This window comes from Zalophus californianus, chromosome 8, assembly GCF_009762305.2.
Source record: "Zalophus californianus isolate mZalCal1 chromosome 8, mZalCal1.pri.v2, whole genome shotgun sequence".
NCBI lineage: Eukaryota > Metazoa > Chordata > Mammalia > Carnivora > Otariidae > Zalophus > Zalophus californianus.
In genome coordinates this window covers 110,992,528-111,017,979 of record NC_045602.1, presented here as the reverse complement: position 1 = coordinate 111,017,979, position 25,452 = coordinate 110,992,528, and the positions used below count along the sequence as shown (strand labels likewise).

The following is a 25,452-nucleotide window of genomic DNA, read 5'->3' as shown; positions in this document are numbered from 1 at the left end:
TGATTATATTGAATCCATAAATCTCTTGGGAATTTAATATCTTTGTAGTAGTTGGCAAAATGGCTACAAGTTCTTCCCCTTCTTATAATCCTATATTTCTTTGCAATATGATTTTCTAGCTCCTCTCATGAAGAGGTAGAATCTATTTCCCCACCGTTGGAATCCAGCTAGTTTAACCATGTGAGTTGCTTTAGCAATGAGACAGTAGCAACCATGATATAAGCAGACTTGAAAAATGCTTGTGTATTGGAACTTGCCCTCTTGGAAACCCTGAGACCTTCACCATGTGAACAGTTCCAGGCTAGCCTGTTGAATGATGAGAGACACATGGCTCAGTTATCTCATCACTCTACATGATAGCCAGTCAACTACCAGACATATGAATGAAGCCATCAACCATCAGTTGACCATAGATAGATGAATGAATCCACGTGAGGCCAGCAAAAGAACCACCTACCTAAGCCCAGAGAAAAAATAACGGACCCACGGAATCATGAGCTAAATAAATTAAATAAGAAAATCTATCTTTTCCCATGAAGCAAAAAAGGATAGAAAAAGAAATGTGCAACTAGAAGGACAGATGGCAAACACAAAATCAGATAGAATTAATGTCAGTGATTACAATAAATGTAAATGGATTAAAGCTACAGTTTAAAAGCAATAATAGGGGCGCCTGTGTGGCACAGTTGGTTAAGCGTCTGCCTTCAGCTCAGGTCATGAGCCCAGGGTCCTGGGATCAAGCCCCACATCAGGCTCCTTGCTCAGCAGGGATCTTCTTCTCCCTCTCCCTCTGTGCTCTCTCTTTCACTCTCACTCTCTAGTAAATAAATAAAATCTTTTAAAAAATAAAGGCAATAATAATCACAATGAATTTTTTTAAGCTACACGCTATTTACAATTAACTTATCTAAAACATCGGGTCACCGAACTAATAGGGGGATACAAAAGATGCCTGAGATGGATTCTGCCCTTAAGTGGATTGCAGTTTCCTTAGGAAGCAGACTTGACAAGAATAAACCAAAGCACAAACAGCAGTGTGCAGGAATAGTGATCAACTAAGATGTTTTGGGTTACAGAGGTGTGGCAGGTGGAGAGTTCTATGTGAGCTGGAAAGGCAGGGGGATTTTGTGGCAAAGGCAGGAATTAGGCAATGCATTATACAAACATGTGAGGAAGGGCAGTGATGGATGTGGTGCAGTGATGGCTCTCCAGGTATGAAGCACTGCATGAACAGGTGTGAAAGTGATGAGAAGCCAAGCCAACAGTCAGTGTGATAGAGTATACGGGAGTCAGAAGCAGCCCAGAAGAATTGACCTACCTGCACTTTGGTCAGCAGTTCAAGGATTTACTCCCCACTAAATGAGCAGTTTTAGTTACAAAAAAAAAGTTCTACCATGATCAGTTTCAGTTATACGAGTCAGGATTCTCCCAAAATTGGAGCCAAAATTTAGTGCTTACCAGGCTCTGGCCTAGTAGACTTAGTCCACGATCTCTTCTGACTCTCACAACAAGAACTGTCATTCCCACTTTACACATGAAGAAACAAGAAACTCAGAGAAGTTATATAACTTTTCCTAAGTTACAAAGCTAGTAAGTGATAGAGCTGGGGCTCGAACCCAGAGAATTGACACCAGATGCCATACTCGTTACCATATCCCTCTGCTGTTAGTTCCCTTCTGTGATCTCAGCTTCCTGTCTTCCATGTTCCTGAGATAAGAGCTACCACAGTGACTTTTGTGACTGCCCAGCTCATGACTTTTACAGAACACAAAACACTGTTCCATATGTTAACTCATTTATTTCTCAAAGAAAATTTGCTATTTTGGGGTGCCTGGGTGGCTCAATTGATTAAGCATCTGCCTTCAGCTCAGGTCATGATCCCAGGGTCCTGGGATCCAGCCCCGCGTCGGGCTCCCTGCTCAGCCAGGAGCCTGCTTCTCTCTCTGCCCCTCTCCCCCCCTTGTTCTCTGTGTGTGTGTGTGTGTGTGTGTGTGTGTGTGTGTGTGTGTGTGTCTGAAATAAATAAATTAAATTAAAAAAAGAAAATTTTCTATTTTTATCAATACTAATAGCAACAATCATGATGGCAACCAGTCACAGAGTTATGATGTGTGGGACATATGCTGACTGCTCCAGGCATATTGGTGCCTTAGCCAAGGTAACACAGCAAGTTGTGGAGACCTGAGAGCATCTCCAGAGGCAGAGGAGGAGTCAACAAGGAGATGGAGATGCATGGCCCTGGGGAGTACAGAGATGGTGGTGAAGCAAGTAATATTGATGACACGAGTAATCCAGGCTTTCCTGATTTCTCAGGTAGAAATTGTGATGTCCCTGCTTGGTATGTTTTGCCCCCCTTTGTTTGAAACCATTGCTGCCCTGGAGAATTATCACCCACGCGTTGGACTGAAGTGGCAGCTGGGACGCATCTTTGCACTCTTCCTGGGGAACCTCTACACGTTTCTCTTGGCCCTGATGGATGATGTTCACCTCAAGGTAAAGACCACAAACTCCTCCAATCCCTGGTGCCCACGAAATTTCCTTTTTCAACTGTAATTTCCTTATGGATAATTCCAATTAACTAAAGAAATTTTGGAAAATTGAGAAAAGTACAGTGAAGAAAAAGATATATCCCCAGAATCCTATGAGCCAAAGACAACCACTGTTAATATTTTGCTACAGGTCTTTACTGTCTTTTTTCCTTAGGTAGTCTTTTTTACATCATATACATGTCATTTGGTACCCTTAATATTTTATCTGCAGCCTCTCCTATATTGCATCATAGCTGCCATAAATGTTTACCAGACAAGTAAGTGTCCATTGACATGATATGTCATGGTTGACCCAACCTTCCATCACTGGCCCTAAACGGTTATGGAGCACCCACTATGTTAGGCCCTGAGGGTACAGCAGACAGCAAGACACAGTCCTGTTCCAAGGGTATTCCCATCTAGGCTGGGAGACACACTCATTCAATACAGCATGCTGTGGCATGTGCTTCATGGGGGGCAAGCTCAGGGAAGCATGGCAGTCCATAGGAGGGACTCCATATTTCCTCTGCCCAACCTGGGGAGTCTTACCAGACATTGGAAAAAGCAGAGGGAACAGCTGGTGCAAACAAGGAACTGCAGGATGCCAAAGATTGGAGTGGTGGGAAAAGGGGGGACATGAACCTAAGGGAAGGGTCAGATGATGATGATCCTCTTCCCCACCCCTTCCTCCTCATTATTTAGCTGTATGAACTTTTACCTGAGTTTAACAGAAAACTGTTGGAAGATTCTGAGCATGGAAGTCACTTGCCTACCCCTCCACCTTCATCTCTTGGTTTTCCTCCTACCCCAGGGAGCTGTTCTACTCTCCTGAGCCTCACATTTCCTCCATGGGACAGAATTTTCTCTTGCCTATCTCTCCACGCTTCTCCCCATGTTTGTCTCGTTGACTAACCCTCCCTGAGGTTTTGTCTCAGATGTCACTGCCTCCAGGAAGTTCTCTGTGGCCCCATAGTCTGATGTGGATTTCCTTGGTCCCCAGAGAGTATTTCCCATAGCTCTTATTTTATAATTGTCTGTTCATCTCTGTCACCTCCTAGACTGTGAACTTTCTGAGGGAAGCCTGTCTCTCTTTTTCACTCTTGTGTCATCACTACCTTACCTGCCCAGAATAGACCCTGAAAACTACTACTCTCAAAAGAAGAATGAGGGGCGCCTGGGTGGCTCAGCCGGTTGAGCGTCTTCCTTCGGTTCAGGTCATGATCCTGGGGTCCTGGGATCAAGCCCTGCATCGGGGTCCCTGCTCAGCAGGGAGCCTGCTTCTCCCTCTCCCTCTACCCGCCATTCTGCCTACTTGTGCTCTCTATCTCTCTGTCAAATAAATAAATAAATAAATAAATAAATAAATAAATAAATAAAATCTTTAAAAAAGAAGAAGAAGAATGAATGAATGACTAGAAGATGGTTGGATGGATGGATGGATGGATGGATGGACAGACAGATAATAACTCAGAAAAGAACTTCATGGAAAACACCCAAGGACATCAGCCAAATACCCCCCTCTCTTGTATAGACTGAAAGGCTGGGGAGGGCATTTCTGTAGAGACTGCTAAGGGGTAAGGCAGAAGCTATGTGGTAGAATGGTGGCATATTCTGGCTTTAATTGTTGTTCCCATGGAAACAGTTGAACCATCCCTGGCTCCTTCCAACCCCACATCTCCATCTTCCATTCTAGCTTTCTAATGAAGAGACTATAAAGAACATCACTCACTGGACACTGTTTAACTATTACAACTCCTCGGGTTGGAACGAGAGTGTCCCCCGGCCACCCCTGCACCCTGCAGATGTGCCCCGGGGTTCTTGCTGGGAGACAGCCGTGGGCATTGTGAGTAGTTATGCTCTCCTGCAAAAGTGATCTCTGTTCTCAGTTCTTTGTTGTTTCTTTTGTGATGTTTCTATTTTTAAGCCACCAAAATGTCAAGCCAGTATTTCTTAGGAAACATCTACCTTTTCTCTTTCCCATTTTTTTTCAGCATCCCACATATTTTTCCACGTGCTCCATTCATCAGTCTAATACCACTTGGATTCATTTAGAGTCTTACTGCAAAATTCACTGAAAGCCTGAGTTTCTCCACCTCGAAATAAGGAATAAATACTCCTAAAAATTGGATGCAGGATTTGTGTGTATATATGCATCTGTGCATTTTTGTAAAGAGAATTAATGGTTTTCATTAGTCTCAGAAATTAACAACTACCATTTCTCCTTATGCACTGTCACCATTATTCCCGTAGCTTGCATAGTATGGACTTCAAAGGCTAGTGTTCTTTGCCTTCCTAGGCAGAAACTTGAAGAATTCTCGGGTAACACAGGGATCAGCTGCCTTCTCTTCCTCAACTCCATCTCCTGCACAGGGTTTTCTTTCATATGCCACCACACTGAGATGCAGAGTTTATTACTTCTTCATGAGTTCCCTGAAGAACCCAATCACATAGAGCACTAGACAGCAGTGTTTTTAACTGAGGATGGTGAAGTACAATGAAGGAAGAGATTTACATCACACAGTCCATCAAACCCTGCCTATAAATCCACCAGCAGATATTTTCCTGTGGCAGAGTGTCCTTCTCCCGGGGTCCTGGGGGCCTTTTCTCCCCAGTTCCTCCATGGAGGGCTCAGACTCACCATTTCTTGTCCCCTCCAGTCCACATTCCCCCATACTCTTGAAATCCTCCTCTTCATTAAGGTACAAAGCAAACCGGCTTCCCTAACTCCTGCATTTCGAAAGCCATCACAGGGTATAAGAGAGAGAGAGTCTTCAAGTCAATAAAACCCACCCTCCTTAGAAGGCAAAAGAGAGTTCATTACCTACGTGCTTCCTTTGGAATATTCCACAATAGGATTTCTCATTTCCTATCTCACGCCCTTGAAAGGCGTCTCTCTTGCTCTCCCCCCGAATGCCCATCACCGTTCCCAACACTGATTAAAGCTTGTCTCTTTCTAACTTGTCAGTAATGATGGGTTTGAGCTGTTATGTCCTGCTCACCTGTGTCCTCCACCACCTCCACCCCAGGCCCCAGAGCAACACCTTACACAGAAGTAGAGACCTGATACACGTTGACTTGTCTGTTACTTAGGAGCATTAACTTGAATTCTTATTGAAGGATAATCCTGAAAACTCAACAGCCGTTCATCCAGCAAATATTCATTAATCATCTTGAAGGATGCAGAAATGAATAAAGCAGACCCTGGGCCCTCTAGGTACTCCAAGGCTATTTGATAGATGTCGTAAACGTTGTGATGATCCCTGGTAGATCTTTTCCATTTTTTTAATGAATAAATTATATACACTCTATAAAGCAGAGAAAAACTTTGCTTTTGGCTCTTCCACCATGTGCCTCATGAAAAAACCTGCACTATTATCTCTGTATAACAAGCTAAAATTCCAATTAGCAGGAGATAAAGAATGCTGGCTCTTGTCCCCAGGGACGATGGTTAGATTCAGTCTTAGCTAGGGGCAGCTACATTTCAGAGGAAGTGGAGGAAGCAAGGAGGGAGCCTTCAGATACCCTCTCTGTGCAATCGTGCTGATAACCCTACGTTGGGCATTGCCAATGTGCCAGGCAATTTGCATGCATAATCACTAAGCTTCCCAACAACCCTGCAAGGTTGATATCATTATCAGCTTTGAGAGGCCAGAGACTATTCCAAAAGCAATATGATTTGTAACTTGTAAGGCTGGGACCTAAAAATAAGCATTTTCCAAAGCCTGGGTCCTTTTTCTGCACCACCTCTCTGCCACCAAGAACCAGCAGGTCACAGAGAAGATTCGGGTGGGTGGGGAAGGCTTTGTATGGCTGCAGTCAACTGGGAGAAGTGGACAAGGTTTGACCCTGACCATGCCCTTTTCCTGTGCTCCCCTTGCAGGAATTCATGAGGCTGACAGTGTCTGACATGCTGGTAACGTACATCACCATCCTGCTGGGGGACTTCCTACGGGCTTGTTTTGTCCGGTTCATGAACTACTGCTGGTGCTGGGACCTGGAGGCTGGATTTGTAGGTCACGGTTTCATGAACATCCCGCAGAGGGGCATCGCAACCATCCTATCTGATATAGTCAGATGCATTCCTGGGCGTTCATTTGGATAATTGATGTCACTCTCTGCTCTGCAAAGTAGTGAAGCATTTCCTCTGTATTTCCTTTCAGTGTCCTATTTGCCTTCCTAGAAGAAAACTCCACTTTTTCCCCATGTAATTAACAATGTGACCTTCCTCTCTGGGAAATGGAGGCATTGGTTCTTGAGAAAGGTAGTTCACATACTTCGGTGCTAAGCAGACGGTAGTAGAGAAATGCCAAAGTGGCATCAACTTTCATTAGGGAAGGCAAAGAGCACCATCCTTTGGAGTCCACACTGAGCAAATGATAAGAAAGGTAACCGAAGTGGATAAGGCGAAATGGTCGTTCTTTTTTTTTTTTTTAAGATTTTATTTATTTATTTGAGAGAGACCGTGAGAGCGAGCACGAATGGTGGGGGCAGGGAGCCTGACTTGTGGCTCAATCCCAGGACCCTGAGATCACCACCTGAGCCGAAGGCAGATGCTTAACCGACTGAGCCACCCAGGTGCCCTAGAAATGATAGTTCTTAATTTTTGAAATTGTAATGAAATCCCGGGGTGAGAGAGGGCAGTGTGGATGTGAATGTTTCAGAAAGTCTTGGAAGAAACCAAGAACACAGTAACCATTGGTGCTGTCTTCTGGATTATGCTTTGAGAAACCTCTTTGGACTTATTCCCTCCACCTGGGATACTCTTCTCCCCCCTCCACCCCCCACCCCCGACCTGGGAAACTGCTCATTCTGAATGTGTTTCATTTCCTCTCTGTGGTGGCCTTCTGTGATATGGCAGAATGTCTGGTCTCATCTGTCCTGTGTGTGTCTCTTCCACAACATCTCACTCCCTGACCCTATTAGTCACTGTTGTTTGGGGGGTTGGGAGGCACTTCCCCTTAACTGAGCTCCATATCTTGTTTACCTGTGTCATCTTCATCATGGCCTGCAGTAGGGTAGCTGACCTAGGTAAGGGCTCCAGTACAGGATTCTGTCATATTTTTTTTTCCTTTTAGTCACCAGCCACAATTTTACATGAGCCTACTCACCTCCTCCTCACAGTGAGGAAAACTTCACAATCTCGTCTGAGAACAAGGGTGAATGAACCTCATGCTCAAAGAGGATGCCATCTTTAATAGGACGACAAGAAACTGCTAAGATGTCATTGCCCTCAACTTAATTTATAAGTTCAACAAGATCCCCAAATATTACTAAAGTTCATTCTAAAAATAAACATATGCAAATAGCCAGGAAAAATTGTAAGACAGCAAAATGAAAGGGACTGGACCTACCATTATATTAAAATATATTATGAAGCTATAATAATCAAAACCGGTACTAGGGAATAGCCAAAGTTATGAATGGAACAGAATAGAAAATCCAGAAATACAATCTACATGAAATAATCTATGAGGAAATTTAGTTTAAGATAAAGGCAGTCTTTCAACCCAGTGGGAAAGGAAGGATTATATAACAAAGGGTGGAGACAACTGGTTGACCACTGGGGGAGGGACTATATCTCTCACCCATTTCACCTAAATACACAAATTGTAGGTAAATCAAAGTTTTCATCACCGAAAAATGAATCAAAAAATGAAATCATAAATTTCTAAAATAAAGCATATATAAAGTTACAATCTTGGGATAAGGACATTTTTTCTAACCAGGACACAAAACCCAGCAGATGAAACATTTTAAAAAATATTTTTAAATGTTAAATTTTTAAATTCCCAAGACTTGGGGCACCTGAGTGGCTCACTGTTTGGGCATCTGCCTTTGGCTCAGGTCATGGTCCCGGGGTCCTGGGATCGAGCCCCGCTTCTCCCTCTCCCACTCCCCCTGCTTGTGTTCCCTCTCTTGCTGTGTCTCTCTCTGTCAAATAAACAAATAAAATCTTTAAAAAATAAACAAATAAGAAACAGAACCCTGAAGCCAAGATTTGTCTCAGGTCACTAGAGCAGGCTCTTTGGGCTAGAGTGGCCCTGGCTTAGCCAGTTGGCTGGGAATGGGGGCTGGCCAACGTCTAACAACTTCCTTTCTCTTTGTCTGCCTCCCCCCTGCAGCCCTCGTATGCTGAGTTTGATATTAGTGGAAATGTACTCGGTTTGATCTTCAACCAAGGAATGATCTGGTGAGCTATGCATTTTGTCTGGGGACCACCTCACTGGGGGAGTCAGAAAACTGGAATCCCAGGCTTGGCCTCCCAACTAGCTGGGGAAAGTGGCTGGACAAATCCTCAGGCCTCTCCGCACTGCCTCCTTTCAGATGACAAATAGAAGGCAGGACGAGATGAGAACCAGGACCATATCCGGCCCACCCATGTGCTACCACAGACAGAGAGGAAAGGAGGGGGACAGAGGAAGATAGAAGGGGAGTGAGAAGGAGGAAGGAAAAAAGGAAAAAGTAGAGAAGGGAGGAAGGAGGAGGAAAAAGGGAGAGAGGGAGGAGAAGTAGAAGAGGAAAGGAAAGAAAGAGGAAGGAGGGAGAAAATAGGAAGGAGAGGAGGAGGAGAGGAGCCAAGGGGCTCCCTCCTCTGAGGCGGGGGTTAGATGAAAAGGCTGCGTAATATCAGCCAAAGGCTTTTAAGAGGCTGAGGGCTCACTGCAAGCCAGCGTCCCATTCCCTTCACTTAAGAACTTCAGATACTTTTCTGAGCAGCACTGCTATTTTAGGGGGACCACGGAGAAAGAGACAGGAGGTCAAATAATTTGCCAAGTGCCCCGTGAACCCAAGCTAGTGGTGCTTGCCTCAGAACCCCAGCTAGTGGTGCTTGGAGGTCTCCCTCTCCTGAGGAATGGGTGGCTATGGCTTGCGATAAATGTCCTGCTTAAATGGGAGACCCCTGCCCTCAGGACCTGCAGGGAAAGCAGCGAGGCCTCATGCTGCTAACCCATCGATCCCATTTCCTCCTGTCATCCTTCCCTGGCCTCTCTTGCTGTGGGGCCAACTGGGTGTGCGGTTTCTACCCTTCCAGGATGGGCTCCTTCTATGCTCCAGGACTGGTAGGCATCAATGTGCTGCGCCTGCTGACCTCCATGTACTTCCAGTGCTGGGCAGTGATGAGCAGCAACGTCCCCCACGAACGCATGTTCAAAGCCTCCCGATCCAACAACTTCTACATGGGCCTCCTATTGCTGGTGCTCTTCCTCAGCCTCCTGCCGGTGGCCTACACCATCATGTCCCTCCCGCCCTCCTTCGACTGCGGGCCATTCAGGTGCACAGTCTCGGTTGCATGGGAGCAGCTCCTCTCCCAGAGCGCTGGCTCAGAAGTCCTCTCCTAGTGTTACACCAACCTGCAAAAGGCCATGGAGCTCTGGGCAAATCATCAGAGCCTTTCAGTGGCGTTTTCTGCAAGGATGGAAATGTTATATCGCTGCCTGATCCAGAATGTTAGCCCCCAGCCATGTGTGGCTCTTGAACACTTGAAATGAGGACCAAGAAACTGAATTTCTTTATTTCATTATAATTCACTTTAATGTAAATAACCACCCATGGCTGATGGCTACCATATTGGACAGTGCAGCTCTGAACTTTTAACATGTGAATAATCTACTGCCCTGGATTACCTTACCATGGGATGAGTAACGGGGCGGGGCGGGGGGAGATACTCTGCAGATGAAATAACCATACATTTATCAGTGCCATTCACATGGGAAGCAGCGACTGAGACTCTTGACTGGGTCCCCATGCTCTGCAGGGCATTTGTCAGCACTGTTGGTTCAGGGTATAAGTCAGACTAGTTTAGGATACTGGGCATTGTATAAAGAATGTATAAATAATGATGTAAGAAGGTATACTGAAAAATAATATGCATCTGCTGCTCTCTTTCCCAGCATGACACCCTCTGGAAACAAAGCCATCTCTCTACTCTATAAGAAGGAGTTCTGTGGTTCGAGCAGTTTGGAACATGCTGCCCCTTTTATCTGCCACCTTCTCACTTAGAAATGCTCAAGGCACACTATTAATGGATCGGAAGACTTGTACAATAAGATAATGTGTGCAAGCCAGCATTTCCATCCTTCTTCATCACAGACTCTTTCTTCATGTAACGTGCATCCAGGGCCGGGAGTGGGGTGAGGTTGGTGAGGCATCGACTCTGAGTTTGCATGACCCTACGAATGAGTAGCTCCTTCCACATTGTGCATCCCAGGGCCTCACCTAGCTCACTGTAGTCCCAGCTCTGTGCCTACTGTCATGGATCAGCACATGGGGAAATGCTGATCTGGTACTTTCCTGTGTAGAAGGGACTTACCTAGATAAAGCCCTGTGGTGGGTGCCCCCCAGCAAGTGCCGTCGTGCTTGGAGACATTAGTGAAGTGCTCATGGCAGAGTGAGATCTGGCTGCACAGGGGTTCAGATGGAAGGAACAGGGTGGGGGTGGGGGGGCTAGATCTAGAGGAGAAGAATATGCTGAGCTGTAGAAGGCGTGGGACGCCAGGCTGAAGGGAGAGCCACATGTTAGAAATGGTGGAAGCCTCTCTTGACTCCTTCCTAAGCAAGGTTTGGAGGGCTGAGCTCTAGGTACAAATGCCAGGGCCCCTTTGCTCAGGCTGCCTACCTGCCCCCAGACATGAGCGGGCCTAAGCCATGCCTGGCCCTTGCCATCTGCCCCACCCTTGCTGCATCTCTACCCCGAGAGGCCCTGACAGCCTACAGCCAGAGAGCAGGGAAAGGAACCTGAAAACAGAACTCAAAAGGAAACATGGCTGCCATCGCTTTCCTGTCACCCTTCTGATCAAAACTCACCAACAGCTGTTCTCTCTTACTTGCTTCAGGTGTTTTCTCAAAGGTCACCTTCTCAATGAGACCTTACCTGGAGAACTTAACTAAAATGTCACACACACATACACACACACACACACACACACACACACACACACTTCTTATCATTGTTTCTGCTTATTTTTTTTTAAGATTTTATTTATTTATTTGCGAGAGAGAGAGCACATGAGAAGGGGGAGGGTCAGAGGGAGAAGCAGTCTCCCCGCCGAGCAGGGAGCCCGATGCGGGACTCGATCCAGGGACTCCAGGATCATGACCCGAGCTGAAGGCAGCCGCTCAACCAACTGAGCCACCCAGGTGCCCCATATTGCATCTCCGTATCAACATCTAGAATGTCAGGCCTTTTGCTTATTTATCGTGTTTGTTGTCTGTCTCCTTCACCAGGACATAAGGTCCATGAGGGTGTGATTTTTGCTTCCTTTCTCACTGCTTTATACCCAGTGTCCAGAAGAGACCACTTGGTTTATGGTCAGTGCTCAAACTAGATCCTTCACATTGCAAAAATTCACTTTTACGGGGAGGGACTTAGGGTTTCAACCAGATCCAGACAGACATCAATGAATGAGATGGGCAACATTGCATAACATAGAGCTTTCATAACTAAAGTTTCACTGAGGCACAGCCACACCCATTTGCTTACATATAATCTATGGTTGCTTTCTCACTACAACAGCATAATGGAGTCGTTCCAACAGAGACCATCTGGTTCCCAAAGCCCAAAATCTTTATTATGAGCTCTTTCCAGAAAAAAATCCTCAACCCCCTGACTCAGAGCATAGACTCTAGAGTCAGCTCGGTCCTTTGCCAGCTGGGTCATCTCGAGAAGTTACTTAACTCCCTATACCACAAGTTAATTGCCTATAACATGGAAATAATTGTAGTGCCTCCGTCATAGTGTTGTTATGAGGATTTAGTGTATTAGTTGCAAAGTACTTAAAGGAGAGCGCTAATTTCCATGGTAAGGCATATATATGAGTTTGTGAACCTGAGCCCTGCCCAAGCTGGGAGTAGCTGGTACTCATAACAAGGCTATGAGGTGGGAAGCATTATCTACATCAGGGCTCAACTACCTTTTTTTGGCAAGAGCCTGATGGCAAATATTTTCGGCTTTGGGAATCAGGAGAAAAAAATCAAGAATATTAGGTAAATACTTATATAATTAGAGAAACAAACGGCCACAAAGTTTTTATTATTTTTTAAAGATTTTGTTTATTTACTTGACAGAGAGAGAGACAGTGAGAGAGGGAACACAAGCAGGGGGAGTGGGAGAGGGAGAAGCAGGCTTCCCACTAAGCAGGGAGCCCGATGCGGGGCTCGATCCCAGGAACCTGGGATCAGGACCTGAGCCGAAGGCAGACATTTAACGACTGAGCCACCCAGGCACCCCCAAAGTTTTTATTATTGACAAAATTCAAGATATGATAATAGAGTATCATTTTTTGTAATATAGGTCTACCGGTGAAAAGAATGGAGTTCTTTGGGGGAAGGCGGTGATAATATCTCATATAACAGGGGCTCAAAGTTACTGTTTCCTGCCATCAAACATCAGTTTTACTGCTCAGAATGCCACCTTTGCTGCCTGGGTCCATCATTGTACCATTGTACCATGACAACACATCTTCTACCCTAGAAGAAAAATTCCCATAAAACTTTACTACTGCTAAGTCATTGAACTGCTGTGCAGTAGGGCAAGTCAGAATCCTTAGCTTCCATTTCTGACAAAATGTACAGATTGGAAAATGATTAACTTATGAGAGCAAATGAAATTCACCATTGACACTATTGACTGCAATTGCACGTGATAGATTCAAATATTTTCCGCAAATTACCCACTGATGAATAAGATAGTGAATTACCATCGTCTGTCCACACCTAAAATTTCACAAGCTTTGTAAATCTGTCCAGCTAAGCCTTCTTCTGCCCTATGTACATTTTGACCATTGTCAACTGTAGCACATCATAGCAGAGCCACTTCACTTCAGTTGTACCGAATTCCATTCCATTCAGTTGTACTGAATTAATGTATTCTCAACTTCTTTGAGAAAATTTCACCCATATTTGTTCCACATGGTATAGTCATAATAATCAGTTCTTCAGTCACTTCAAACTTGGCATTAACTCCCCAAATAAACAACTGAGCAGCATCAGTAACATCTACTGACTCATCAAGAGCCAAGGAAAACCACTTGACATCATTTGCCTCTCTTTGAATACAGCATTGTTCTCAATGTCCGCAACTCTTCAAGCAGCTGCTTTTACTGGAAATTCTCCAAGTCTAAAGCAAGTTTATTTTCTCCGGATACATTTCTTTGGATCCTGCAATCAAACACAATTTAATTACTTCACCACTGGTCAGTGAGGAACATCATTTTGGAAAGTGGAGGAAAGGGGAGTCCTTGCTATATAGAGAACAGAAAGCTTAGCTGAATGATGTCCTACAGGTGTATGGAAATCCGAATCTGTAAATAATGAACTTGGATGTTTGGCTAAGGAGATTTCTAAGCAAAGTTTTGAAGGTGCAACCTGGTTTCTTCCTGCTGCCTATACTAAAATGTGAGAGGAAAGAGACAAATTGAGAAAAGAGCTGATAAGCCAAAAGGGACCAGATCTTGATGATTTGGGAAATTCTCAGCCTGTCCAGGTTGCAAAAGACACTAAAAACAGATTTACTGTTAGGAAAGCATGTTCCAAAGAAAAAACCAAGGGGCAGGCTGGGCAACTTTTTGCTAGTGCCTCTGAAGGATCAAAAAACCTGCATATTCATTCACACAGAGGATTTTCTTAAGCTTGTGACTGTGATCCTCTCAACCATCTCAGCAGAAGGCAAACATAGAGATAGAATTCTCCAGGAAAGATCTGTGAGGGACCCTCTTGTCTAATGGACTGAATTCCCATGACATACATGGAAGACCCACCAGGTATTTAAGAATGTCATATGAGCAGTAACACTGCCAACTTTTACTGTAATGGCTGACCCACCATTGTATTTTGGGAGTAAATAACTTGTTTTCTAGTCTCATGAGTCCACAGAGAGAGAAGAATTTTGCCCCAAGATGGATCATACTCAGAGTCTCATCTATACGTGATTTGGATAGTGAGATTTGGGACTTTTGCACTGACGATATTTAGATGAGATTTTGGACTGTGGGTTGATGCTCTAATGGGTTGCAACTTTGGGGGATGTAGGGATGGTGGTGAATGTATTTTGCAGGTGGGATGAATGTGAATCTTCAAGGACCAGAGAGCATATGGTGATGGGCTGAATAATGGCTCTTGAAGATATTTGCATCCTAATCCCTGGAACCTGTGGACGTTATTTTATACAGCAAAAGGGCCTTTGCCAATGTGATTAAGTTAAGGATCTTGAGATGGAGAGATTATCCTGGACTATCCCGGTGAGCCCTAAATCACAAGTGTCCTTATAAGAGGGAGGCACAGGGAGATTTGACTACAGGAAAACAGAAAGTGATGTGACCATGGAAGGAGAGAGAGATTTGAAGATTCTAGCTACCAGCTTTGAAGATGGAGGAAGGGGCCATGAGCCAAGGAATGCCAGGAATAAAGTGCTAGATGCTGAAAAAAAGGAAGGAAACAGATTCTCCCCTAGAACCTCCCTCTGAGGGGGGTGCAGCCCTGTCAACACCTTGGTGTCAGCCCAGTGAAACACGTCAGACTATAAGAGAACAAATTTGTGTTGTTTGAACTCACCTGTGTGGCAATTTGTTATAACACCCCCTGGAAACTAATACATCATCTAATACATCATGATTCAAGGACAAAATAACCCACACTTAACGGTGACTTAAAAGCATAACATGTGAAATTCACTTTTCTTGTTTTTACATGACAAGTCGGCACTGATAAGAATAAAAAAAGAATTAATGAAATGTCATAATATGGTGATAAGCGTGGCACTTAGAAGCGCTAAGCATTGAGATGGCCACAAATGGTCTCTAACACAACTATTTCTTGTCGGCCCCTAGAGCACAAAAGCAACCACAGACCATATATAAATAAATAAGCATTGCTGTGTTCCAACAATATTTTACTTAGCGACACTAAAGTTTGAATTTCCTACTTCAATTTTTATATATCTCAAAATATTCTTCTTCTTTTTTTTTTCCCCCAACCATTAAAATACATAGAAACCATTCTTCATTTTCAGGCCATAGGAAAACAAGTCGCAAGCCAAATCTGGCCCATGAGCCATTATTTGCCAATCCTTGATCAACACTTTACAGAAGAGAAGAATGTAGCTTCTGGCTGCCACATTTTGGAGGGCACTTATCATTTGATGGCCCCATACACAAGGTTTTATATAAATTTGTATCTCCGCCCTCTAAACAATCCTCTGAGGCAAATACAATTATTACCCTTATAATACCGTATTATACTATATTATACAGATGAGGAAACTGGGGCAGAGAAATTTTCAGTATCTTGGCCAAAGATATCAAAGCTCTGCAACACTGTCCAATAGAATTTTCTTTGTGATGAAAAAAAAATTCCATATCTACTCTTCGAAAATAGTAGCTACTAGTCCCATGACTACTGAGCTCTTGAAATGTGAGACTAAAAAAACTGAATTTGTAATTTTACTTAATTTTTTAAATCAATTTTTAAAATTTTTAATAGCTACACTGGACAATACAGCTCTAATGGGGAGAGCGAGGGAACGGAGAGAAACAGGCAGAAAGAAAATAAGTAAATTATCCAGGGTGTCCCACAGCTAATAAATGAAGAAGCAAGGATTTGAACCAGGAATTTCAAGCCCTAAAGTCCATTTCTTGGCCCTGAAGCCACTAACCAAAGCCAGCAGGGGACCATAGTCTCTGGGCAGGCATTTGTGGAAGTCGGTTTGCATAATGGTTCTTGGGTATTTGAAGAAAATCAAAATTGCCCTTGCGACCTGTCCAGGACCCTGTCCTAGGTGATCTAATCTCCTGAAACTATCATCTGAAGACGAATTGTAGGTATTTCTGAGCGGCCCCGTGAGGTTGTCTCCCACATAAGCCTCTGGAGAACTCTTTTCTTCCCCGGGGGCCCAGAGGGAGCTCCATGTTGATCTTACAACCACCGGGCAGGCAATTTTCTCCCAGGAGAGTAGAGGAGAAAACCCATTTTCATCTTGCTGAGGAAGGGGCCAGACCCAGGAGACAGATAGATGTAGGCTGAGAAGTTCTGAGGTACCAAGGACATGACGCTGGCCAATCCCGGGGGGCTGACCAGCTCTAAGACAGAGCCAAATGGCAGCCCCTCGTGGGGCATGTTTTATGTGCAGTTCCTTTGGAGCAGAGCTTTGGTTCTTCCAGGAAAGCAGTGGTGAGTGGCAGCTTGGGGCCCACGGGGACATGGGCATAGCTGCTCATGCCACACGAGCTTCGTATTGTGAGCTGTCATATGTTCTCTCCTCTTCACAGTGGGAAAAACCGAATGTATGACGTCATCCACGAGACGATTGAAAACGATTTTCCAACCTTCCTGGGCAAGATCTTTGCCTTCCTCGCCAACCCTGGCCTGATCATCCCAGCTATCCTGCTAATGTTGTAAGTTAGCAAGGGCCCTTGGCTCTGCCTCCTGGCGACCTTCCCTTCATTGGGGAAGGAGGGAGGGAAGTGAGATGGGGAAGGGGACGGCAAGGTCATTACCACTGGGATGACTTTAATCCTGCTGGGGAACTCTGGGAAACAGTGGGTCTCAGAGTTATCCTGCTCAAGGGTGAGGGATGGGGCATCTGTAGACCAGCACCCATCAGTCACTGGTGGGTGGGGACTGGGAAACCTAAAAGGGGAGAGGGTTGGGTTAGTTCCCGGGCAATCTGGGTCAGCTACATTCCTGCAGGGGATGGAAGGGAAGTTCCAGGCACCCAGGTGAAGGGAGCACGCCGAAAGACAGGGTCCGAGGAATACGGATGGGCACTGCCAGTATCTGCAACACTCTCCTAAAGGCTCACTAGAAATATCAAAGACCTGTGCACTCTGGGTCTCTGAGAAAGCAGAGGGGCTGATTCAGCCTGTCCCTGGGTGCGTTGGGGCATTTGGTTCTTTCCCCACTCTCCCTCCCACCAAAGACCGAGAAACCCCTAAGGATGGTGGGTGGGTTGGATGATCTCTGTGTCCCCAACACTAGCCCAAGCTTAGGGCAGAGGAGGCAAATAATACACGTTCAAGGAAGGAACAAAGGGAAGAAAGAAAAGAAAAAGGTGGGAAGTGAGACTCCTGAATTTGAATTACCATCATCAAAAAGGTACTATTGAAAATATTAGGGGTTTTTTTCTTTATAAAAACCTGTTTTGGCATGCTTTTTTTAACTTGTGAAATATTCCTAACATACAGAAAAGTACAGACAACCGTGAACAGGATCGCAAGAGTCAACAGATGTTACTAGTTTGCATTATCTGCTTCGGATCTGTCTCTTTACAAGAAATAAAATGTTACAGATACACTTCAAGCCCGCGCCCAATCCCGCTCTCTTCCTCCCTCTCCAAGCAGTGCCACCCATCGTTGGGTGTTTTCATCACACCCCGGCTATCCTTTTCTGGGCTTTACATTTTTTCAGGAATGGTTCACTTTCTTCACTCAACATTATGTTTGGGAAATGTATCCATGTGGATACACTAGCGCACACTTTAATGGCTCTCTCTGCAGTATGATTAAATCACAGTCTCTTGGTCCCTCTGCCGAGAGGTGGTTAGGTTGTTTCCGCTTTTTTGCTGTTGCAAATGTGGTCCTTGTGCAAACGTGTGAGGACTTCTCTCGGACAGGCCTCGGAAGTGGAAGTGCAGGGTCATAGGTCTATGTTTCTCCAATCCTTCTAGAGAGTGCTGACTTGTGCCCCCAAACAGGTGTATTTCCTTACATCCTTGACTGGAACATCTTCTGCTCCTAGTCCTGGCCTGAGAAAGGACTGGCATGATAGTGACAAACCTGGACTACCCCTTGACTATCTGAGGAAATTCTGGAACCCAGACCTGACCCTTGCAGGTGGCAAAGGGAAATGCTAAATTTGGGAACGGAGGGACACAGCCACCCATGAGCACTTCCCTTCTCTCTGACCTCCAAGTCCTCCCTGATAAATGGGTGGTTAATTAGGAGAGAAGGTGAGGCCTGACCTTTGGAGTAGGAGCCTTGCAAAACAGCTCCTGCTGCCTCCACCCATCCTCCCTGACTCCACCTGAGTCTCTGCTGCTGGGGGCTCACATGACAGCCTCTGACCCACACTCTGCCCCAAAGACGATGAGATTCCTCCCCTCTGACTGGAGAGAGCTCGTGGACTCATTGAAGTGGCTCTGGGGGGCCCCGCCTTGAAAGGAAGGCTTAGAAGACCCAAGCTGGAGCAGGTAAGACTTGAAATCCAGGGAGAAAAGTGACAAAGAAGGATGAATCTCAAAAGCTCCCAAGTAATAGGCCAGCGAAGCACCCAATCCAGGTGGCACCTTGGCTTTTGTGGCCCTCCCCTCTCGGGAGGTGCCCCCCGGTCATAGCCCCCGACCTTGGTTCCTGTGAAAAGGAAGCCTCCAAGGACACCCAGTGGGAGCTGGACCCTGAAAACCAGCCCAGGACCAGACGTCCCCATGAGTGCTCCCTAAGCAGGGACATCTGGGCCTTCTGCACTTGTGCTTCTAGGCAAACTGAGAGCAGGCACCTAGCACCCAGACCCTCCTCTCTTAGCCCTTGATGACTGGGGAAGGAGCTTCAGCTTTAAATGTGAGCTCCAACAAGTACTGATAGATGGGGTGACCTTGGACAAAGTACTTAACTTCTCTGAGTTCTAGGATACTGATTTGGAAAAGATGGGAGACATCCTTTCTACTTCACGGGGTAAAAACCACTGAGACATGGAGTGGGATGCACACAACACAGAGCCTGACCCAGGGCAGCTCCCCAGGAAACATAAGCCGCTTCTTCCACTTTCCAGAACCCCTGCCGCTCCCCCACCTCTTCAGACTTCCAAGAAGGATGATTCCTTTAGCCCACTTTTACTGAGCACTCCGAGAGCTAAAAAGGTGTATGTCATTTCCACATTTAATAAAATAGAAAGCAGGGTGTCCAGAACCTTCTCTACATTAAGTGGGGAACTTAGAATCGGAGGATTATCTCTCCACCCTGCCCAGAGGCAACCTACTCCAGGAAGCCTGCCTTGATTCCTCCAGAAGCGGTCCAGCTCTTGTCATTTTCCAAGACTGCAGTATCACAGGAGGGTCACTTTTCTCTTGCAGCCTGGCCATCTACTACCTGAACTCCGTTTCCAAAAGCCTTTCCCGAGCTAATGCCCAGCTGAGAAAGAAAATCCAAGCGGTGAGTCTGTCGGGAGTTTTCATTCGAAAAGATGTCATCGTTTTGGTTTTTGCTAATTTGCTCTGTGAGCCCAGCTGTACCATCTAAATGGCTTCCTTCTAAACCAGATCCCAAACTATCTGTATCTGTAGGAAGCCTTGTAAGATTGAACAACATGCATTTATATTTTGAGGATATTCGGGGGGCACACAATAATGATGGCTTAAATTTGGAGAGGTTGCTAAAGAACAGGAGAAATTCAATGGATTCAAGCAATGTTCATACATAGTAAAACCAGTACCCCCAATAATACCTACAGATTAAAACTAATACTATAAATACTAGAGAAAATATTGTCAGAATGACATAGTGCTTGTGCCCACAGCCTAACGGGCCTCTTAAGCCCCCGGCCACACACAGGCAGCTTCTCTCCACACCAGCTGAGTTCTGACTGCTCTCTTCAGCTCTCCCAGCACCCACCCCACCCCCCACAAGCGGTGAAAGGCAGACCCCTCCCCCCTCTAAGCCCTGTCCTCCTTGCTCCTCGATCCCTCTTCTGGAACTAATCCATCTGCCTCACAGCCAGCTCCCCCTTGGCATCTCCCTCTGTTAATCTCACCGTCCTCCTGCCCAGATACAGAGAACCTTGAAATGCAGGATTGGCAGGGTTTCTGTCCTCCCCTGGCCAGATGTTCCTTCAAATGCTGTGCAAAGCCGAGTCTTGGGCTGCCCTCTCCAGGGCATGGTAGTTACCAAGAACCGAAGACAGAGTCCTTGTTCCCTAGATCTCACCATCCTGGGCTCTGAGCCTCAACCACCCATTTCCCTGAGAACGGTTCATTCTTTTTCTGCAGCTCCGCGTAGTTGAGAAGAGCCACAAATCTGTCAAAGGCAGAAGAAGCACAGCAGAGTCAGAGGACACAGCTAAAGACGCCTCCCAAAATGCCACCCAGCTCCAACTCACCGAAGAAGGTAAATTCTATTTCATGACGATTCCTTTTTTTTTAAAGATTTGATTTATTTATTTGACAGAGAGAGACACAGCGAGGGAGGGAACACAAGCAGGGGGGAGTGGGAGAGGGAGAAGCAGGCTTCCCGCCGAGCAGGGAGCCTGATGCGGGCCTCGATCCCAGGATCCTGGGATCATGACCTGAGCCGAAGGCGGACGCTTAACAACTGAGCCATCCGGGCGCCCCTCATGACGATTCCTTCTTTACAGGGCCACATGGAAGGGTGTAAAGAGCATCTGCTGAGGAATCAGATGGAGCTGGGATGAAGTCAGAATTCTGACGATTAGCTGTGCGAAGTCGGGCACGTTAAGCTAAGACTCGATCATAGATCCTACCTCATGGGGTGGGGAGAATGAGATAGGATTCGGCAAGAGGTGAGCTTCACGGAGTCCTGGCACACAGAGAGAGAACCCGTGACTATGAGCTGGGGCATCTGTGAAATGCAGAAGCATCTCCACTTCTCCTGCGGGGCTGTCTCCCTCACCTCTACCCACCAAGTCTCTCACTGCATTTTCTACGGTGACTCTTGACATTCGCCACAAGTGAGCCTTCTTTTCTGAAGGATTTTGTCTTCTTTACTTTCTCTCCTGAGTCTGACAGTCCCCCTCTGATATCCTCTTTCCATCTGGCTATTTTACCCAATGGAGGAGCACTGCTGGTGTCCCACCCAGATGCCTCTAAGATGCCCTGAGGGTTGGCTGATGGGGGGGGTCACAGCTACCTGGGGATGGAGGAGGTATTTGCTCTCTGTGTTGTTTTGAATGTTTTCTTTAGGAGGAGAAACAGATTTGAATCCAGCAGCTGCTGTTCCTACCGGAACCAGTTTGCATTCTCTTAAAAAAAAGAAACACTAGGGGCGCCTGGGTGGCTCAGTTGTTAAGCGTCTGCCTTCAGCTCAGGTCATGACCCCAGGGTCCTGGGATCGAGCCCCGCATCAGACTCCCTGCTTCTCCCTCTCCCGCTCCCCCTGCTTGTGTTCCCTCTCTCGCTGTGTCTCTCTCTGTCAAATAAATAAAATATTTTTAAAAAAGAGAGAGAGAAACACTGGAATATCTAGAATAAAGGGATGAGAAATGGCCACATGTATTCCAAAGAAAGTGTCACGGGGCTTCAACGGGGAGTGGTCACAGACTATCTCCACCTTGAGAGAGGAAAGGTCAAATCAGAAGAGACCATCTCTGAGGTGACCCCATGTCCCAAAGCTTGTTCCTATTTTAAAATTAAACCGAATCAGCATGCTGTGATTTTGGCCTCTGATGCCGGAAGGGAACAAGATGCACAAGACACACAAGACGCGGCTGACAGTTCAGGAGTTAGAATTTTTAGTGCAGAAATTGTATTATTTATTTGATGACTTTATGACATCGAGGCAAGACCACAAAAAACAGAAATGAAGAATTTAACCGCATAGCAGTATCTCCCTGCAAGATGAACATCCCCTGTTGGTTTATTTTTCAGTCTTGAGGTCCAACAGTGACAGAAGTGGCTATGGAAGCAAGTCAGGAAGAACAAGGGACACCGTGTGCATCCCTGGCAAACACTGTGTTGGTATTAGAATACTTGTCAGTATCACTATTGATATTGGAATAGTAACGAATTACTACTGACTAGTTAGTAGCAAGTAAACAAATGGATGTTGCAGAAAGAGGACAGGAAGTCTGTGTCACGATAGAACCTGTCCCTAGCGAGTCTCCCAAAATATATGGAAGACATTTTGAAGGTACAGACATTCTTATTGGTCAGATCAGCTGGCAGTCCACTGATGCCCTCCAAGATTGGTTCCAAGATTGGTTCAGGGCTGAAATGCAGAAGAGTGACTGGCTGGCAGCTTATTGTGACACTGAAGAAAATATCTGAAATCACCTAATTGTCCCACATAGGGCAAAAAATGGAGTACATGCAATGTTATGTTGTAGTATCACCAACAAAAATAAGAAAATGGAATGGACATATTTGGACACCGGTAGACTTGTGTATGGAAGGAAAACAACAGGTGTACAAAATGTTTTCCACAAGAAACCAAGGAACTTACACTGGTTTGACAGTGGTTGGCTCACGTCCCCACAGTCTCAATGTGCCCGTCCCCCGGATGCACTCCTTCCCTGCCTTGCTCTACTGGGCCGCTAACTTTAAAGTTTGCCCTTCTCCAAATGTGAGTTTTTAATACAGATCCAAAGCTCTTTCGATTTTGTACTGCTTACCTCAGTACTGCAGTGTTTGCTTTTTTAAAAATTAGTGGGATCTGAACACATCAGTGGGAGTAGGCTGTGGGGGAGAGCCTAGGAAGATGGCCGCCAGTGGCCTCCCTGGCTGCCCTCACTTAGCTTCTTCTCTTCTCCAAGTAGTCACTAGAATGATACCAGTTACTGCAACAAACAGGCCCAAACAAATGACTCAAACACAATAAAAGTTTACTTCTCACTCAACATAAAGTCTAAATTGCGTGTTTCCACTTGACAGCCATTTTCTTCCCAAGTGACGTTGCTGCAATGACACTGGCTCCTTCCACCTGGCTCCTTCCACCCGGTGACCCCGCCTGCCCCAGACAGGTGCAAGGGGAGGAGCCTAGAGGGAGTGGGGCACGTCAAAGCCTGGACTTCGGTCATAGGCCACATTCACCCACCAGGGAAACCCAGTCCTTTTCTGTGTCCCAGGAACTGGGGTTGGTGAAGAGCAAGCCAGTAATCACCCTGACGTCAGAGTTAGGGGAAGGGAAGGAGACAAGTAAACAAAAGTGCTGGAAGTTGGATACATGCAGGTTACACAGTCCTTTCCAGCATCCTTTGTGACCCTGGCAGCATCATATGCCACCTGGGAGCATCATATGCCACCCGGGAGACTGTTACTGTTGTCCCAGCTTTATACTCCAGAAAACCGAGGCTCAGAGAGTCCAGTTTAAGGCCAGCATTCAAAACCTAGCTCTCCAGGGCACCTGGGTGGCTCAGTCATTAAGCATCTGCCTTCCACTCAGGTCATGATCTCAGGGTCCTGGGATCGAGCCCCGAATCGGGCTCCCTGCTCAGCGGAGAGCCTGCTTCTCCTTCTCTCTCTGCCTCCCGCTCTGCCTACTTGTGTTCTCTCTCTGTCAAATAAATAAATAAAATCTTTAAAAAAAAAAAAAAAAAAAAACCCTAGCTCTCCAGCCAGCCTATTCCTCCAGCAGATCTGTTTATGCCAAGGCCAGGCCAATGTGCCCTGAGACACCCGAGCACCGTCTGACCATTCTCACCTCGCCAAATGGGACTGAAATCCACACACAGAGCAGGGCAGCTCCAGAGGGCTCCCGTTTGATACCAGGAAACTGAAGCCAATTCCCCCACATCCTCATTCTTGTCTCGGTTCCTTTTCCAGGGACCACGCCTCACCCTGCCAGCCAAAACCAGACCCCAGGCAAGAAGGCTCAGGATCCTGGTACCTCCAGTTCTGCGAGCGGGACCACACTGCCTGCCTCCAGGCACCTCTCTGGAGCTCAGCCTCCTGGTGTCAGACCAGATTCTGGCCCAGCTCGGTCTCAGACTCATCCTTGGAGGTCAGCCTCTGGAAAGAGCGCTCTGAGACCTCCCCATTGACCGCTGGGACTCACACAAGCACCATCCTGGGGCTGGTCCTTCGACCCCACCAGTTCACACACCCAAAACGATAATATTCTCTCTTCCTCTCTCTCACACACACGCACATTTTCTCTCCTCTCATTGAATGTGGGAATTTCTATGACTTAGTCTCAGGCACTTGTTGGCTATCACTAGGGGAGGACAATGGTTTCGTCCACTCTTTAGGGGAGCTGAGTCTCCCCACTCACCATAAACTGCCCTTCCCAGTATCTGGGTTCAGGCAGCTCTGGACCTTGCACTCGCCGTGGTTCCCTCAGCTCCAGACTTTGGGATGAGGGAGCAGGGCCATAACCACCACCGTAGACTTTTTTCATGGCCCCCATGTTGGGGCGCTGGTTTCTGCTAACCTGACTAACTGGGAGGAGGCTGCAGAGTGGCCCACATTCCTAACCATCACCTCTGCCCAAAGGAGATGAGGTGGTTTAAATAAAAGGTACAAGAAGCCACTGAAAATAAAGGTAGTGAACCAAAGTCCAGCCATGGTGAGTAGGAAGATGATTATCCCCCAGACCCCAGCCTGAGGGGAACTGACGCCATTAAGCAGCAAAAATGCATTGGAGCCTTCTAGCAGCAGGGCAAGGAGCAAGGGTTTCTTCTAATTGAAGACAACTTAGATTGCTCAGGGCAGAAAAATCCTTCTCAAGCACCAAATTTGAAAAAGGAATTTGATAGTCTGCTTATTGTGGAAGGAATGTTGAAGATGGTTTCTCTGAGGAGTCTGGCAAAGGGTGCAACACAGAGCCTTGTTTCTGGTGATTCTATGTTCAACTAGTGTTAGGGTGCGGTTCTGTGCAGAATGTCTCCTGGGGGGCACAAGCCAGAGAGGCCAGCCCATTGAGAGGGCCTTGGCAACAAGGACAAAGGCTCAGCAGCATGCAAGTCACAGTCCAAGACTCTGACGGTGCAGGTGTCCTGCAGGTGGTTTCTTCCTCTCCTCTGCCCCATGTTCCCAGCCCCGGGGCACAATATAGCTCCAAGATCATCTCAGGCCATGTCTCTGAGTGTTCTAAAGGGGGTCCTCTCCCCCGCCCACGGCCCAACCCTGGCCCCAGGGGTTTTCAGGAGGATCCCCCACACCCTGGAAGTCAGGCAAAGTCCTGGTGGAGAGATAGAGATTTTACAGCGATTTCATAAACTATAAATTAAAGTAATCCACAGGTTCCCTCCCAGTTCCTTCCCCTTCCTG

General features: G+C 46.3%; 1 protein-coding gene across 1 annotated transcript in view; it reads left to right on the top strand.

Annotated features, from left to right (window-relative positions):
• Nucleotides 1-24,224, top strand: part of TMC2 (transmembrane channel like 2) — a 65,092-nt gene extending 40,868 nt beyond the window's left edge. Inside the window, exons 11-19 of the mRNA XM_027623864.2 lie at nucleotides 2,314-2,493; nucleotides 4,222-4,371; nucleotides 6,409-6,537; nucleotides 8,651-8,718; nucleotides 9,562-9,801; nucleotides 16,790-16,915; nucleotides 19,588-19,666; nucleotides 20,500-20,617; nucleotides 24,007-24,224. Coding sequence (XP_027479665.2) covers nucleotides 2,314-2,493; nucleotides 4,222-4,371; nucleotides 6,409-6,537; nucleotides 8,651-8,718; nucleotides 9,562-9,801; nucleotides 16,790-16,915; nucleotides 19,588-19,666; nucleotides 20,500-20,617; nucleotides 24,007-24,224 — 1,308 coding nt within the window. The remainder of the gene's footprint in view (nucleotides 1-2,313; nucleotides 2,494-4,221; nucleotides 4,372-6,408; nucleotides 6,538-8,650; nucleotides 8,719-9,561; nucleotides 9,802-16,789; nucleotides 16,916-19,587; nucleotides 19,667-20,499; nucleotides 20,618-24,006) is intronic.
• Nucleotides 24,225-25,452: the final 1,228 nt, after the last annotated feature.